General features: G+C 35.8%; 1 protein-coding gene across 1 annotated transcript; it reads right to left on the minus strand.

The window, feature by feature from the left end:
• Positions 1-136: 136 nt before the first annotated feature.
• On the minus strand, positions 137-10,348 carry LOC133337278 (G-protein coupled receptor dmsr-1-like; the record flags this gene model as incomplete). The annotated part of the gene is made up of 2 exons (XM_061545516.1): positions 10,277-10,348; positions 137-1,344 (listed from the first exon to the last, which is right to left on the minus strand). Coding segments are annotated over exons 1-2 (1,270 nt in total), but the record flags the coding sequence as incomplete, so codon positions are not given.
• Between the last annotated feature and the right edge of the window lie 1,610 nt (positions 10,349-11,958).

The following is an 11,958-nucleotide window of genomic DNA, read 5'->3' on the forward strand; positions in this document are numbered from 1 at the left end:
TCATAAATGTTGTTTGACACATTAATTACATGTTGTCCCTGACACTAACAACAAATGATTTATTTGTTCCCAATTATAGGTTATGTATGTGCGTGTGTGTCAGCGCGTGTTTTAGAGTATGCCCGCAAATACTTACTCAATTTCAGATAGCACTGCATAAAGAACGCCTCACCCAATATCGTATTGAGCAGACCCATTATGCCCTGGGGCAATTCGGTGATAAGGAACAACATTAACACCGCTAACAGCATTTGCGTTGTGCGATCCGTTTGTTTCGCTTTATCGATTTTTTTCCGTATCATCAGTGTTGAGTTCATGGCCATTTGGTTGGCATCGACGAGGGGCGAGGTACCAGCAACGACTGTGTTCGACCCACCAGCCATGCCACTTCCGCCCACACCCGCCGGCATTGTCTGACTTGCATTCGATTGTGAAGATTTCTCCTCGGCCTTTAGCAATTGACTGTGTAACATTTGTCGGCGTCTTTTCACCTCCAAGAGGGCGGTTATTAGACGCAACGAGAGTACCGTGAGTGCTATGCACGGTATCAGTTTTATCAGCACCGAATAGACGAGCAGGGTGCCCAAACGCAGGGTGTTGTTCTGCAGTGCCATGTCGCTGTGATACAGACGATAGACTGTTATATTGTGATGTTGATGCTGCAATAATGAGGCATTGTTTGCCGTCGTCATCATCATGTCGGTGTCGCTGTCGTTGTTGTTGTTGGTGCTGTTGCTGCTGCTGCTCTGCACAGCGCCAGTGGCATTTAAAGTGCTGAGCTTAGAGAAATTCGCATAATCATGTTTGGTCTGGTACTTTAGGATGTATTCACTCAATGGCCTTGAATAGAGCACTTTATTGTTTTCGGTTACCACCTCCTCGAATTGTGCCACCGAACTGACTAAGTACAGCCAGGGTGTGACCACCAATCCACATATAACATAGGCCAGCAATATTGAAATCACAGTATTAGTCATGCCGCACCATTCGCGAGACACTTGCGGATAGGTAACCGCTATATAACGCCACACGGCCAACATTACCGTCAACCAAATGGAAATGGTGTGCAATACCTGAGCATAGATGGCATGGAATTTGATGTAACATGCCCAAGGATAGTTCAGCTGTTGTTCTCGTGTCCAGTATTCGGATAGAATGTAATCATGAATGGCATAGGGCAGATATTCGAGCATAACGGCTAAATCAGCCACGGCCAGGCCGGTTAGAATGGCATTGGTGGGTGTGCGCATTTCACGTCGCGATAATACCATTATGTTGAGCGTATTGGCCATGGTGCCCAGCAGGCAGACAACCACCGAAAGATGTCCGTGTACATGTTTGTAGCTGAAAATACACGGAGCATAAAGACAAAAACAGTTGAGTAGCAGAAGGGGGAAATTGAAAAAAATTTACATAAATTCAAATAGAAACAAATGCCACATGTTGAATGTTGCCAACGGCATGACAATTGGTTGTTTGTTCAACAAATTTTCCATTGATGACAAACAAAAGTAAAAAAAACGACAACAAACAAATAAAAAGAACTCAAACACAAATATTTACATAAAATACTTGACAGACGCCTTGTGATAGCTCGAAACGCCTTCAAAAAGTTGTGAAACTTGTTACAGCAACAAATAAAAAAAGTTAATTGGAAGCTATAATTGTACAGCATTACGAGTGAGTTTTCTTTTTGTTATTCCTAGAAAGCGTAGAATAATTCTTATTTCAATGTTTATTATCGGCGTTAACCACTAAAGCATAGAGCTTTTTACTCGCTCTATGCTTTAGTGGTTTTATGTTCGTACGGTCGAGTTTGAAATGCCCACTTTAACTACTTAAAATATTTTTTTAGACCATTTGATGTAGATCAAACAGGTATTTTTATTCACAACACCACTGTAGCTATAAATGTTGGTATGGGGGTTATGTCCAAACAGGGTACAGCCAAATCTTCAGGTTAAATTCCGAATATGGAATTATCAAAAGATACTTCATTTTAGGGTTATCATGTTCACCCACCGAAAAACGAAAAATAATTTCTTCAAAGTTATAATCAATTTGGATGCAAAATTATACCAAAATCTCAAAAATACCGACTAATGGGACCTTATCCGAAACAGGGATCGACAAAATACAAATTACTGCCAATTAGGTTTGAAAACGTGTCCAACACACCCCAATATACCAAACATGTGAGGGCACCATTATATGGAGGTATACAAAAATGGGGATCTATATTCTATACTATGTTTGGCTGGTTGGACTGCGCCGACTATATGATACTTTTCACCACTTTGGATATATTCAACATATGTATCCTAACAGACGTCGTCGGAATGCAAATTTCAGTACGTTGTGTCAATCAATTTACATTAAATAGGACTAAAATATATATGGGAGCTATAACTAAATCAGAACACTTCACTCTTGACCTAATTCATTACCCTATGCCAAATTTCGTGCAAATCGATAGATATATACAGACTTTGGTCCACCATTTACATAAAATCGGACGAAACTGTATATGGGAGCATAATCTCAACCTGAACCGATTTTCACGAAACTTATAACACTTCATTCTTGACCTAATTCATTACCCTATGCAAAATTTCGTTTAAATCGAAAGCTATATAAGGACTTCGGGGCACCATTTACATAAAATCGTACGAAACTATATATGGGAGCTATATCTAAATCTGAACCGATTTTCACGAAACTTAACACACATCATTCTAGACTTAATTCAGTACACTATACCAAAATTCGTGCAAATCAAAAGATTTGCAGGTAATTTGGTGGAACATTTACCTATATATGGGAGGTATATCTAAATCTGAACCGATTTTCCCGAAATTTACAACACATTATTGTCGACTTAATTTAGTACGCTATGCCAAAATTCGTGCAAATGTAATGATTTTCAGGCACTTTGGTGCACCATTTACCTAAAATCGGACGAAAGTATATATGGGAGCTATAAATAAATCTGAACCGATTTTCTCCAATTTCAATAGGGTTCGTCCTTGGGCCAAACCAATGGGCTGTGCCAAATTTCATCCAATTAGGATCATAAATGCGATCTGTACTTTGCTCACAAAAATACATGGACGGACGGACAGACGGACGGACAGTCGGACGGACATGCATAAATCGACTCAGAAAATGATTCTATACATATTCTCAAAAGGAACCAAGTGTCTATCTCGATTCCGTTTGCCTGTTACAAACATATGCACAAAGACATAATACCCTGTACCACAGAGTTGTGAAGGGTATAAAAATTTGCAGATATTTACTTATTGTATGCAAACAATTTAATTTCCTATGGGGGCAGTTTTTGAGAATGAACGTATCACCATATTTGCGGCATTTCCCCATTTAGGTAGTAAGTGTTCTACATAAGTATGTTTTTGAACACAGCCTGCATATAAAGGGTTCCTTAAGAATTGCGTGCCTTTATGTTTTTCGAAGCTTTTCTAAACCCATACAAGTCGAAATTTTTGGCATAGATCCCATTTAAATATGGGCGAGATCCAATTTTTGGTACTCCAAAGTTTTTTGCTTGAATTGACTTTATTCTTCTCATTCAAAGGCCTCATATAATTTTCAGTAAGTTGATGTTCTTAGCCAAGTTTTCCAACGAAATATTCGCCGGAGGCCCCACAAGTACATATATTCGTGATCGGAACAAAATTCTATGTCGATCTAGTCATGTCTCTCTGTCAGTCTGACTTTTGAAATCTCAATAGAGATATTGAAGATAGAGCTCTGACATTTTGCACAGACATTGCTGGTACTCCTGGGATGTTTGGTATGGTAAATGGGATATATCGGTCCACGTATTGGTGTAGCCCCCATATAACAGCACTCCCCAATATTTGGTATTTCGAGAATTTTGGACAGGTTTACCAACCGAATTGCCTGTAATTTGGTATTTTGGGGTTTTCATTGAATAACACATATCCGCACTAAAAAGTATTAATCTTGACCTAAGATCGCAATAGTCCCCATAGAACGGTACCAACCAGTATTCGGTATTTAGGGGATTTTGGACACAATTTCCAACCAACATTGTTGAAAATTGAGCCACGTTAAGGGGATCCCCCCATAATATGGTAGGCCCCAATATGGGGGCTCTTGACACGTTTTTGAATCAAATTGGCTTTATTTTGGTATTTTGGGTTCTCATAACGGTATTACCATATCTATACACGTTTTTCAACCAATTGGATGTTATTTTGTATATTGCTTTATCATTGACTGTAAAATTTCACTACAAAACCAGTAAGGAAAGTAGTAAAGTCGGACTGGGCCGACTATATGATACCCTTCACCACTTTGGGTATACTTATGTATCCTTACAATTGCATGTCAATGTTCCCTCGAAGGAACATACTCATGTCTTTCTGCAACCTATGCTAAATTTAATTTCATTCTGGTACATTTAGAGCCGATTTTCCCGAAACTTAACACACATCGTTCTACACTTATTTCAGTACACTATGCCAAATTTCGTGCAAATTGAAAGATATAAACATACTTTGGTGCAATATTTACCTATAATCGGACGAAAAAATATATGGGTGCTATAACTAAATCCGAACCGATTTCTACGAAATTTAAAACATATCGTTCTAGACTTAATTCGGTACGTAAAGTCAAAATTCATGCAAATCGAAAGATATATAGGGACTTTGTTGCTTTATTTGCCTAAAATCGGACGAAAATATATATGGGAGCTATATCAAAATTTGAACGGATTTTCAGGAAACTTGACACACACCATTATAGATCTAATTCATTACGCTGTGCCAAATTTCGTTCAAACCGAAAGATATATAGGGACCGTTTACATTAAATCGGACGAAACTATATATGGGAGCTATATCTAAATCTTAACCGATTTTCTCCAATTTCAATAGGGTTCGTCCTTGGGCCAAATAAGAGATACGTGCCAAATTTCATCCAAATCGGATCAAAAATGCGACCTGTACTTTTTTCACAAAAATGCATGGACGGTCTGTCCGGACGGACGGACAGACGAACACGCATAAATCGACTCAGAAAGTGATTCTAGGCATATTCTCAATGGGACCATGTGTCTATCTCGTTTCCTTTTGCCTGTTACAAATATATGCACAAAGACATAATACCCTGTACCAAGGGTATAATATCAATATTGATCTTCGTTTTATTATAGTCCCATATAGTCCCAAAGCTCCGAATTAGATGAAATTTGGCACAGATCATTGTTGGCCCAAGAACGAACACTATTGAAATTGTGAAAATTCGGTTCAGATTTAGATATAGCTCCCAATTATATTCGTCCGATTTTAAGTAAGTGGTGCACCAAAGTCCCAAAGCTATGCCGATTCGGACAAAATTTTGCACAATGTACTGAAGTTACGGTAACCCAACGTGTGCCAAGTTTTATTGAAATCGGTTCAGATTTCGATATAGCTCATATATATTTATTTTCGTCCGAGTTTAAGTAAGTGGTTCACCAAAGACCCAAAGTTAGGCCGATTGTTAGAAAATTTTGCACACCGTACTGAAATTAGTGTGCTCCCATATATATTTTCGTCCAATTTCAAGTTAATTATTAACCAAGGACCCAAAATATGGCCGATAGAAATAAAACGTACTGAAATTAGTATAACCTTACCTCTGACAATTTTCGTTGAATTCGGTTCATATTTGAATATAGCTTCCATATATATTTTCGTCCGATTTTAAGTAAATGATGCACCAAACTCCTCATGTTTATCAGATTGACATTCGTGTTAATTGGGCTCAAAATATGCAATGGGTGTCCGATTGATATTTGCTTTAATTGCAACAAACGAAATGCATGTTTATTGATTGATCTAAGTTGATTCTCATTTAGATAAAGATTACCTATTTTAATTCATTCAATTTCATGTTAATGGTCCTTTAAAAATGCAACGTCTGTAAGGATCTGTTTAATATACCCATAGTGGTGAAGGGCATCATATCGTCGGCCCCGTCAAACTTTTGAATTTGCCTTACTAGTTACTTGTTGCAACTAGGTGAAGCAATTTCCAATGAAATAGTGACCACATGAAATTCCCGACTTTGTTTTCGAAAGGTTTAAATCCACAGCGACGTTCTGGCGTGTTTGCATGTTACCCTTTATATTATATGATTCGTATACGTAGAGATTTATTATTGCTGCTGATGTAAATTGTTTACATGACATTAAAATATTCTTTTCACACATTTCAATGGTATTCATTTTGTGCCTAAACTACATGGATAGATGGACGGACACACATTAATCGATTCAAATAGTAATTTCAAGTGCATCATGAAGAGTGATGCAAACATCACAAGGATATAATACCCTGTGCAACAGATTGGTACAAGGTTATATGAACAAGAAAAGAAGAAGGGAAACATCACAACCCTACTGGCTGTTTTGCACTGCAAATAATGGGTTTTATGGATTTTTTGAACATTATTACTGTTCATACTTTGAATTCTTTTTGAATTGCTTTTTTGGACTACGTAGGTGTTAAGTAGATATTCTAAAGTAACAATGCTGTTCTAATAATAAAAAATCTTCATTATGAATTAAAATTTCTTTGTATTGAGAAACTATGTGTTTTGTATCGAGAAGAATAATTATGCAGCATAACAATTATAATTTTCACTGGCATTTCATTGTACTGTGATATAGTTTTTAATTATAAAACCACCATTGTTAAGTCAAAATGAATTCATGGTAGTGCATCTTGAACAATAAAGCCTTCTAATATGGTATTTCATGAAAATTCCCATGGTATATACAATATAGGCAAGTATTGGGGATGAAGGGAATTAACATATCAACTAACACTTGGTATACAACCCAATATCACCCTGTCGATAATAAGCTATATAAGTATAAGTAAAAACGTATCTAAATTCGGCCATGGTGAACTTTTAATATCCTCCATTATGTTGGTATTTAAAATACCAGTAATCGTTCGAGAACTTTATAAATGGCGGGCTATGAATTTTTGGTAGAACCATTTAAAATAAAAGGAGAGCCAAATTAGGACTAATTCGAATTTTAAATACTTAGTTATAGCCATTTCGGTTAACATCCTAGGAATTGTAGCAATGAAAGTATCCAATTTATATATACTTTATGGGGTCTCCGGAGAATATTTTGAGGTGTTGCAACCGACAAATTTAATATGCACTCCAGCTTATTCCTCGGAACATTTTTATAGAACAACTTAAATGAATAACTTCAAATATGAACCAAAAGAATCGGCCAATATTTTGAGGTGTTCTAAATGGAAGGATGACATATATTTTATCTCAAACTTATGGTGAAAATGTTGCCCATTTTTTGAGACGCAACCACTTACATACAAGCAATATTACAATTTTATAAAATTAATTGTTTTTGTTTGTCTTTTTTTAAAGCGCGTCACGTCGTGAGCCAATTTAATTTCTTGTTAAACTCGTTTGAATACGTAAAAGTTTCCATGGAAATTCCGGCAATAGCTACCATACCAATTAATTTCAAACATTTCATTTGTTGGCTGGAATTGAATGTTGTATGCAAAATATTCGCGGAATGATACAACTGAAAATATAACCTGGAAGCAAAATATTGAAATGCTGGTAATGTTGAATGGCAAAGAAAAATTGTTGTTAACATTGAATTCATTGTCGAATCTATGGCATTTGAAATATTCAACAAATTCTAAAGGATTCCAACTAGCACGAATCATTTACATATTTGCCAACTCTGTATTCTATTTCGTCTTAACTCAACATGAGCAAATTCCACTTAATATATAAGAAGGCTGTGCTATAGCCAATTTTCAAGTCAAGCGAATTGTAAGAGAAGCTCTTTGAAGTCACCTTCAAATAAACTATGGCGAAGTTTCCTTGGTTTCGTTCGACTTTCGTTGTTTTTTTTTTTGCGTTATACTGATATAGATGATAATTAATTTTTGTCAGGTGTTATAGTTTGATAGAAATGAAGCTCCGGTTATGGTCAAGGATGATAACTATAGTTTTCCATGATTATCTGATAATATTTAGTTTATATGTTTTTCTAGTCGCTATAGAGAGGGAATTAAAAGCCGAACATCACAAATTTTTGAAATGGAAAAGGCATCAGACCAAATAATGAGAATGCATGTTGGGATCATGATTAGGGGTCAAGGGAACAAAGGCTTTTGTGTCTAAAATTACAAAAATTCAAAATCTTCTGGCGTAATTGTTCACTTTGGGAGAGATTGATCCCGAAAATTTGCAAGTGAAAGAAATAGAAGCTGTGACCTTTCTGCATATGGCTGTAACTGGCAAAAGTGAACGAGATAGACACATGATTACTTTTGAAACTATACATATAATCACTTTCTGTGTCGATCTATGCATGTCCGTCCGTTTGTCGTCTGTCTATGTTAAGATGTAAGCAAAGTGCAGGTCGCATTTATGATCCGAATTGGATGAAATTTGGCACATGCCACTTATTTCTCCAAGGACGAACCCAATTGAAATTGAAGAAAATCGGTTCAGATTTAGATATAGCTCTCCTATATATTTTCGTCCGATTTCATGTAAATAGTACATTAAACTCCCATCATTTTGCGCAGCGTACTAAATAAGATCAAGATTGAAGTTTTGTTGAAATCGGCCCAAAATTAGATATAGCTCCTATAGTTTCTTCCGATTTTTTGTAAATGATGAACCAAACTTCCAATATTTATCCGATTCAGACAACATTTTGCACAGTACTAAATTAGGTCCAGATTAATATATGCGAAGCTTTATTGCAATGGGTTCAGAAATAGATATACTCTTAATCATATACTCCCAATATTTTTTCTATAGAGACAAGATTTTGCACAGCGTACTGACTGAGTTGTATTGCGAAGTTTTGTTGAAATCAGTTCAGATCTAGATATAGTTCCCATATATAGCTTCGTACGATATTATGTAAATGGTGGACCAAACTACCAGTGTTTGTCCGATGGAGATACAATTTTGCACAGTGTACTGAATTTCGTAAATTTTGACGTATTCCAAGTTTAGTGAAAATCGTTTCAGATTAAGATATAGCTCCCATATATAGTTTTCTCCGATTTTATATAAATGATGTACCAGACTCCAAATATTTGTGGCTGATTATTGTCCTCGGACACTTAATTATAAAAAATAGTACCAATAGTAAAAAATAGTACCAAGATATAAAAAAATAGTATTAGTTAAAAAATTTTACAGTTTTGTAAAAAAAGTCAAATTCGCCGAATTTGCCCCACCATAGTCATAGCCGGGTAATTGTCATCGCTATCAGTCTGTTTGAAATTCTGATCCTCTAAAGGCTCTATTTGGTTTTAATACGCCACACAATGTTTGAATTATAGGACTTTATTTTCTTGCGGCGGACGTTTACATCTCAAGGTCGCACACACCATCAGAAATAGGAGTTTTCTATCGCATTTTCGTCAATACAAGTACGTTTGATCTTATATATGCAATTTCGAACCATATTAAAAGATTAGTCTTAAAGACAAACTCAAAAAAAATTTAAGGAAATAATATTGCACAATCTGTATATGGACGAATGTGCCCACTTTAAAACGCCGAATGTACCCCGAATGTCCTTTTTATAGTTTTTTTTTTCATTTTTTCGATCAGTTTTGTAAAAACATTATATTTTTAAATATTTCTATAATAATACACATCGTAGTTAACCACTTTTTAATAATATTGTCTTAAAAAATTAAAAAGTTTTATACACGAAATACTTACGAAATGGAATTGAAATATTACAGAAACATCTATAAAAATACAAAAACCCATGTATCTATATAAGCTTATTAGCTAGAAATTTCAAACTTTGTGTCAGTTATTTCTTTCGATATTCGATACCTATGTATCGAAACTAGTGATGTACGGTGAGTGCTTCATATCGAAAACGCGATTGCCGAAGGTGCCCCAGTCTCCCCTACATACGAGCATCTCTTGTATGGACCCAAAATGGTGAAATATATCATATTCTCGTTCCCATCCGAATTTTGAACTGGTTTCTATTAAGAGAATAGGCCGGATATGAGAAATACTAAATTGGTACATATATAGCGCCCATTAAAGTGCCCATTTAAGGCTCGTTTGGTCGATATTTTGATATACAACATGTGGCTGTAGGCAAACGAAAGCTATTCTTTTTGGTCTATTACATCTATCGTTTCTACTTGAAATTAGTATTACTTGAGCTATTTACAATGGATATTTCTATACTTACTTTGTGTGGAAATCATCAAAACTTTTATCACAGTATATTACATTGGAAGTATTTAGACTCATGGTGCATATTCGTATACCATTAAAACTCTTTCCGACGTCCCTTTTTTTTAAATTTCGGCATATAATACTGTAATCTGAAAAGAAATTGTGAAAATTTATTTATGAAAATTTAAAAATTAAAATGGAAGTTTTTATATAGAACCAGTGAGCGGATTAGTATAGTCGGACGGGACCGACCATACGATATGCCACACAACTACCACGGAACTCTAACTTTCTGCGGATATTTAATGCGAGCCTGAGCAATATTTCGTGATATTTGCAAGCTCTTGCCCGGTCCACAGCACCTCTCCCTTACAGTGACATATTTTCTAATATTCAGTACAGCCCTTTTAATTACTTGTCCCTTCACCGTGCGTTGTGTTGTTATGTTCGGCTTATAATTGTGGCCTATAGATCGACTCGAAAAAAACACAAAAAATTCTGTTTTCGGTCCACTTCATCACAATATTATTATCTGATCATCCCCGAAAATTGTAGGTGTTATCTTTGACCATAACTGCAACCTCATGGAACGTTTTAAAGCGATCAGCGCTATATTTCCGCCCTCTAGTGTGCTAAAGGGTTACTAAATAATATCTGAATACATAAGCACCTGTAAATATATAAGTGTAACTCCCACATCTGAGTACATACGGCCATATAATTGGTATCAATTTAAAGATCAACCACTGCCCTTAGATATACTATCGACTTCTCGGGTCTTGGTCCTTCAGGGGTAAATCTATACGCTATAGAATACAAATTTTATAATTTTTTACAAGTCGGGTCGATTTGACCCGCTATATATTGACCGATCCTTATCAAGCAGGTCCGACCCCGTTCTCTACGTAAAAACTCGCGATGTTTGGGTCATAATTGTGGCCTCTGGAGCGACCAGAAAAAAACCGATAAAAATTAAGTATTTTGTCCATTTCATCCCTAGATATTAACCGATCTTTAAACAAAAACAATAGGGGTCTTCATTGGCCAGAACCCATCCTACATGCAAAATTTCGTGAAGATTGGTCTATAACTGTGGCCTGTATCGTGTTTACAAAATATAATGGACAGACGGACGGACACACATGTCTAGATCGACTCAGATATGACGATCGGTATACTTAATGGTGGGTCTAGGATCAATATTTTGCGGCGTAACAAACTCTTGGGGCTGCACAAAGCTATAATACCCTGACAACATAGTTGTGTGTCTAATATATTTAGCATTGTCTTAAAATTTGAAGTACAAATTACAGGCCCTTCGATTGAATTATAGAGCTGAACCATCATATGACAGATAGAAGACTTTAAGCAGAATTTAAGAATTTTTCAATTCAGTTTAACGTTTTGAAATATTCGTCAGAATGTAAACCATTCAGCAGAAACAAATCCACAATATCGTGTAGTCTTTAAGAATTTCTCAATGTCTTTTTTTAAAAATATAAACTTTTATTCAATTTTTTGTAACCATTATCAACGGATTTTTGCTTTCCAACATCTTTACGCTCCAAATATTTTGTATACAATTTACATCAGCATTTTTCTTTAGAATTCTAGGTGTTGTAACTTGTGAAGTGAACTTTTATTCCTTTGAAATAGGCTCTCGACCAGTTATTGAACAAATACAAACAAATGTTC

This window comes from Musca vetustissima, unplaced genomic scaffold (genome assembly GCF_032173495.1).
Source record: "Musca vetustissima isolate MV318-11 ecotype Yass unplaced genomic scaffold, APGP_CSIRO_Mvet_v1 utg52240, whole genome shotgun sequence".
In the NCBI taxonomy this organism is placed as follows: Eukaryota; Metazoa; Arthropoda; class Insecta; order Diptera; family Muscidae; genus Musca; species Musca vetustissima.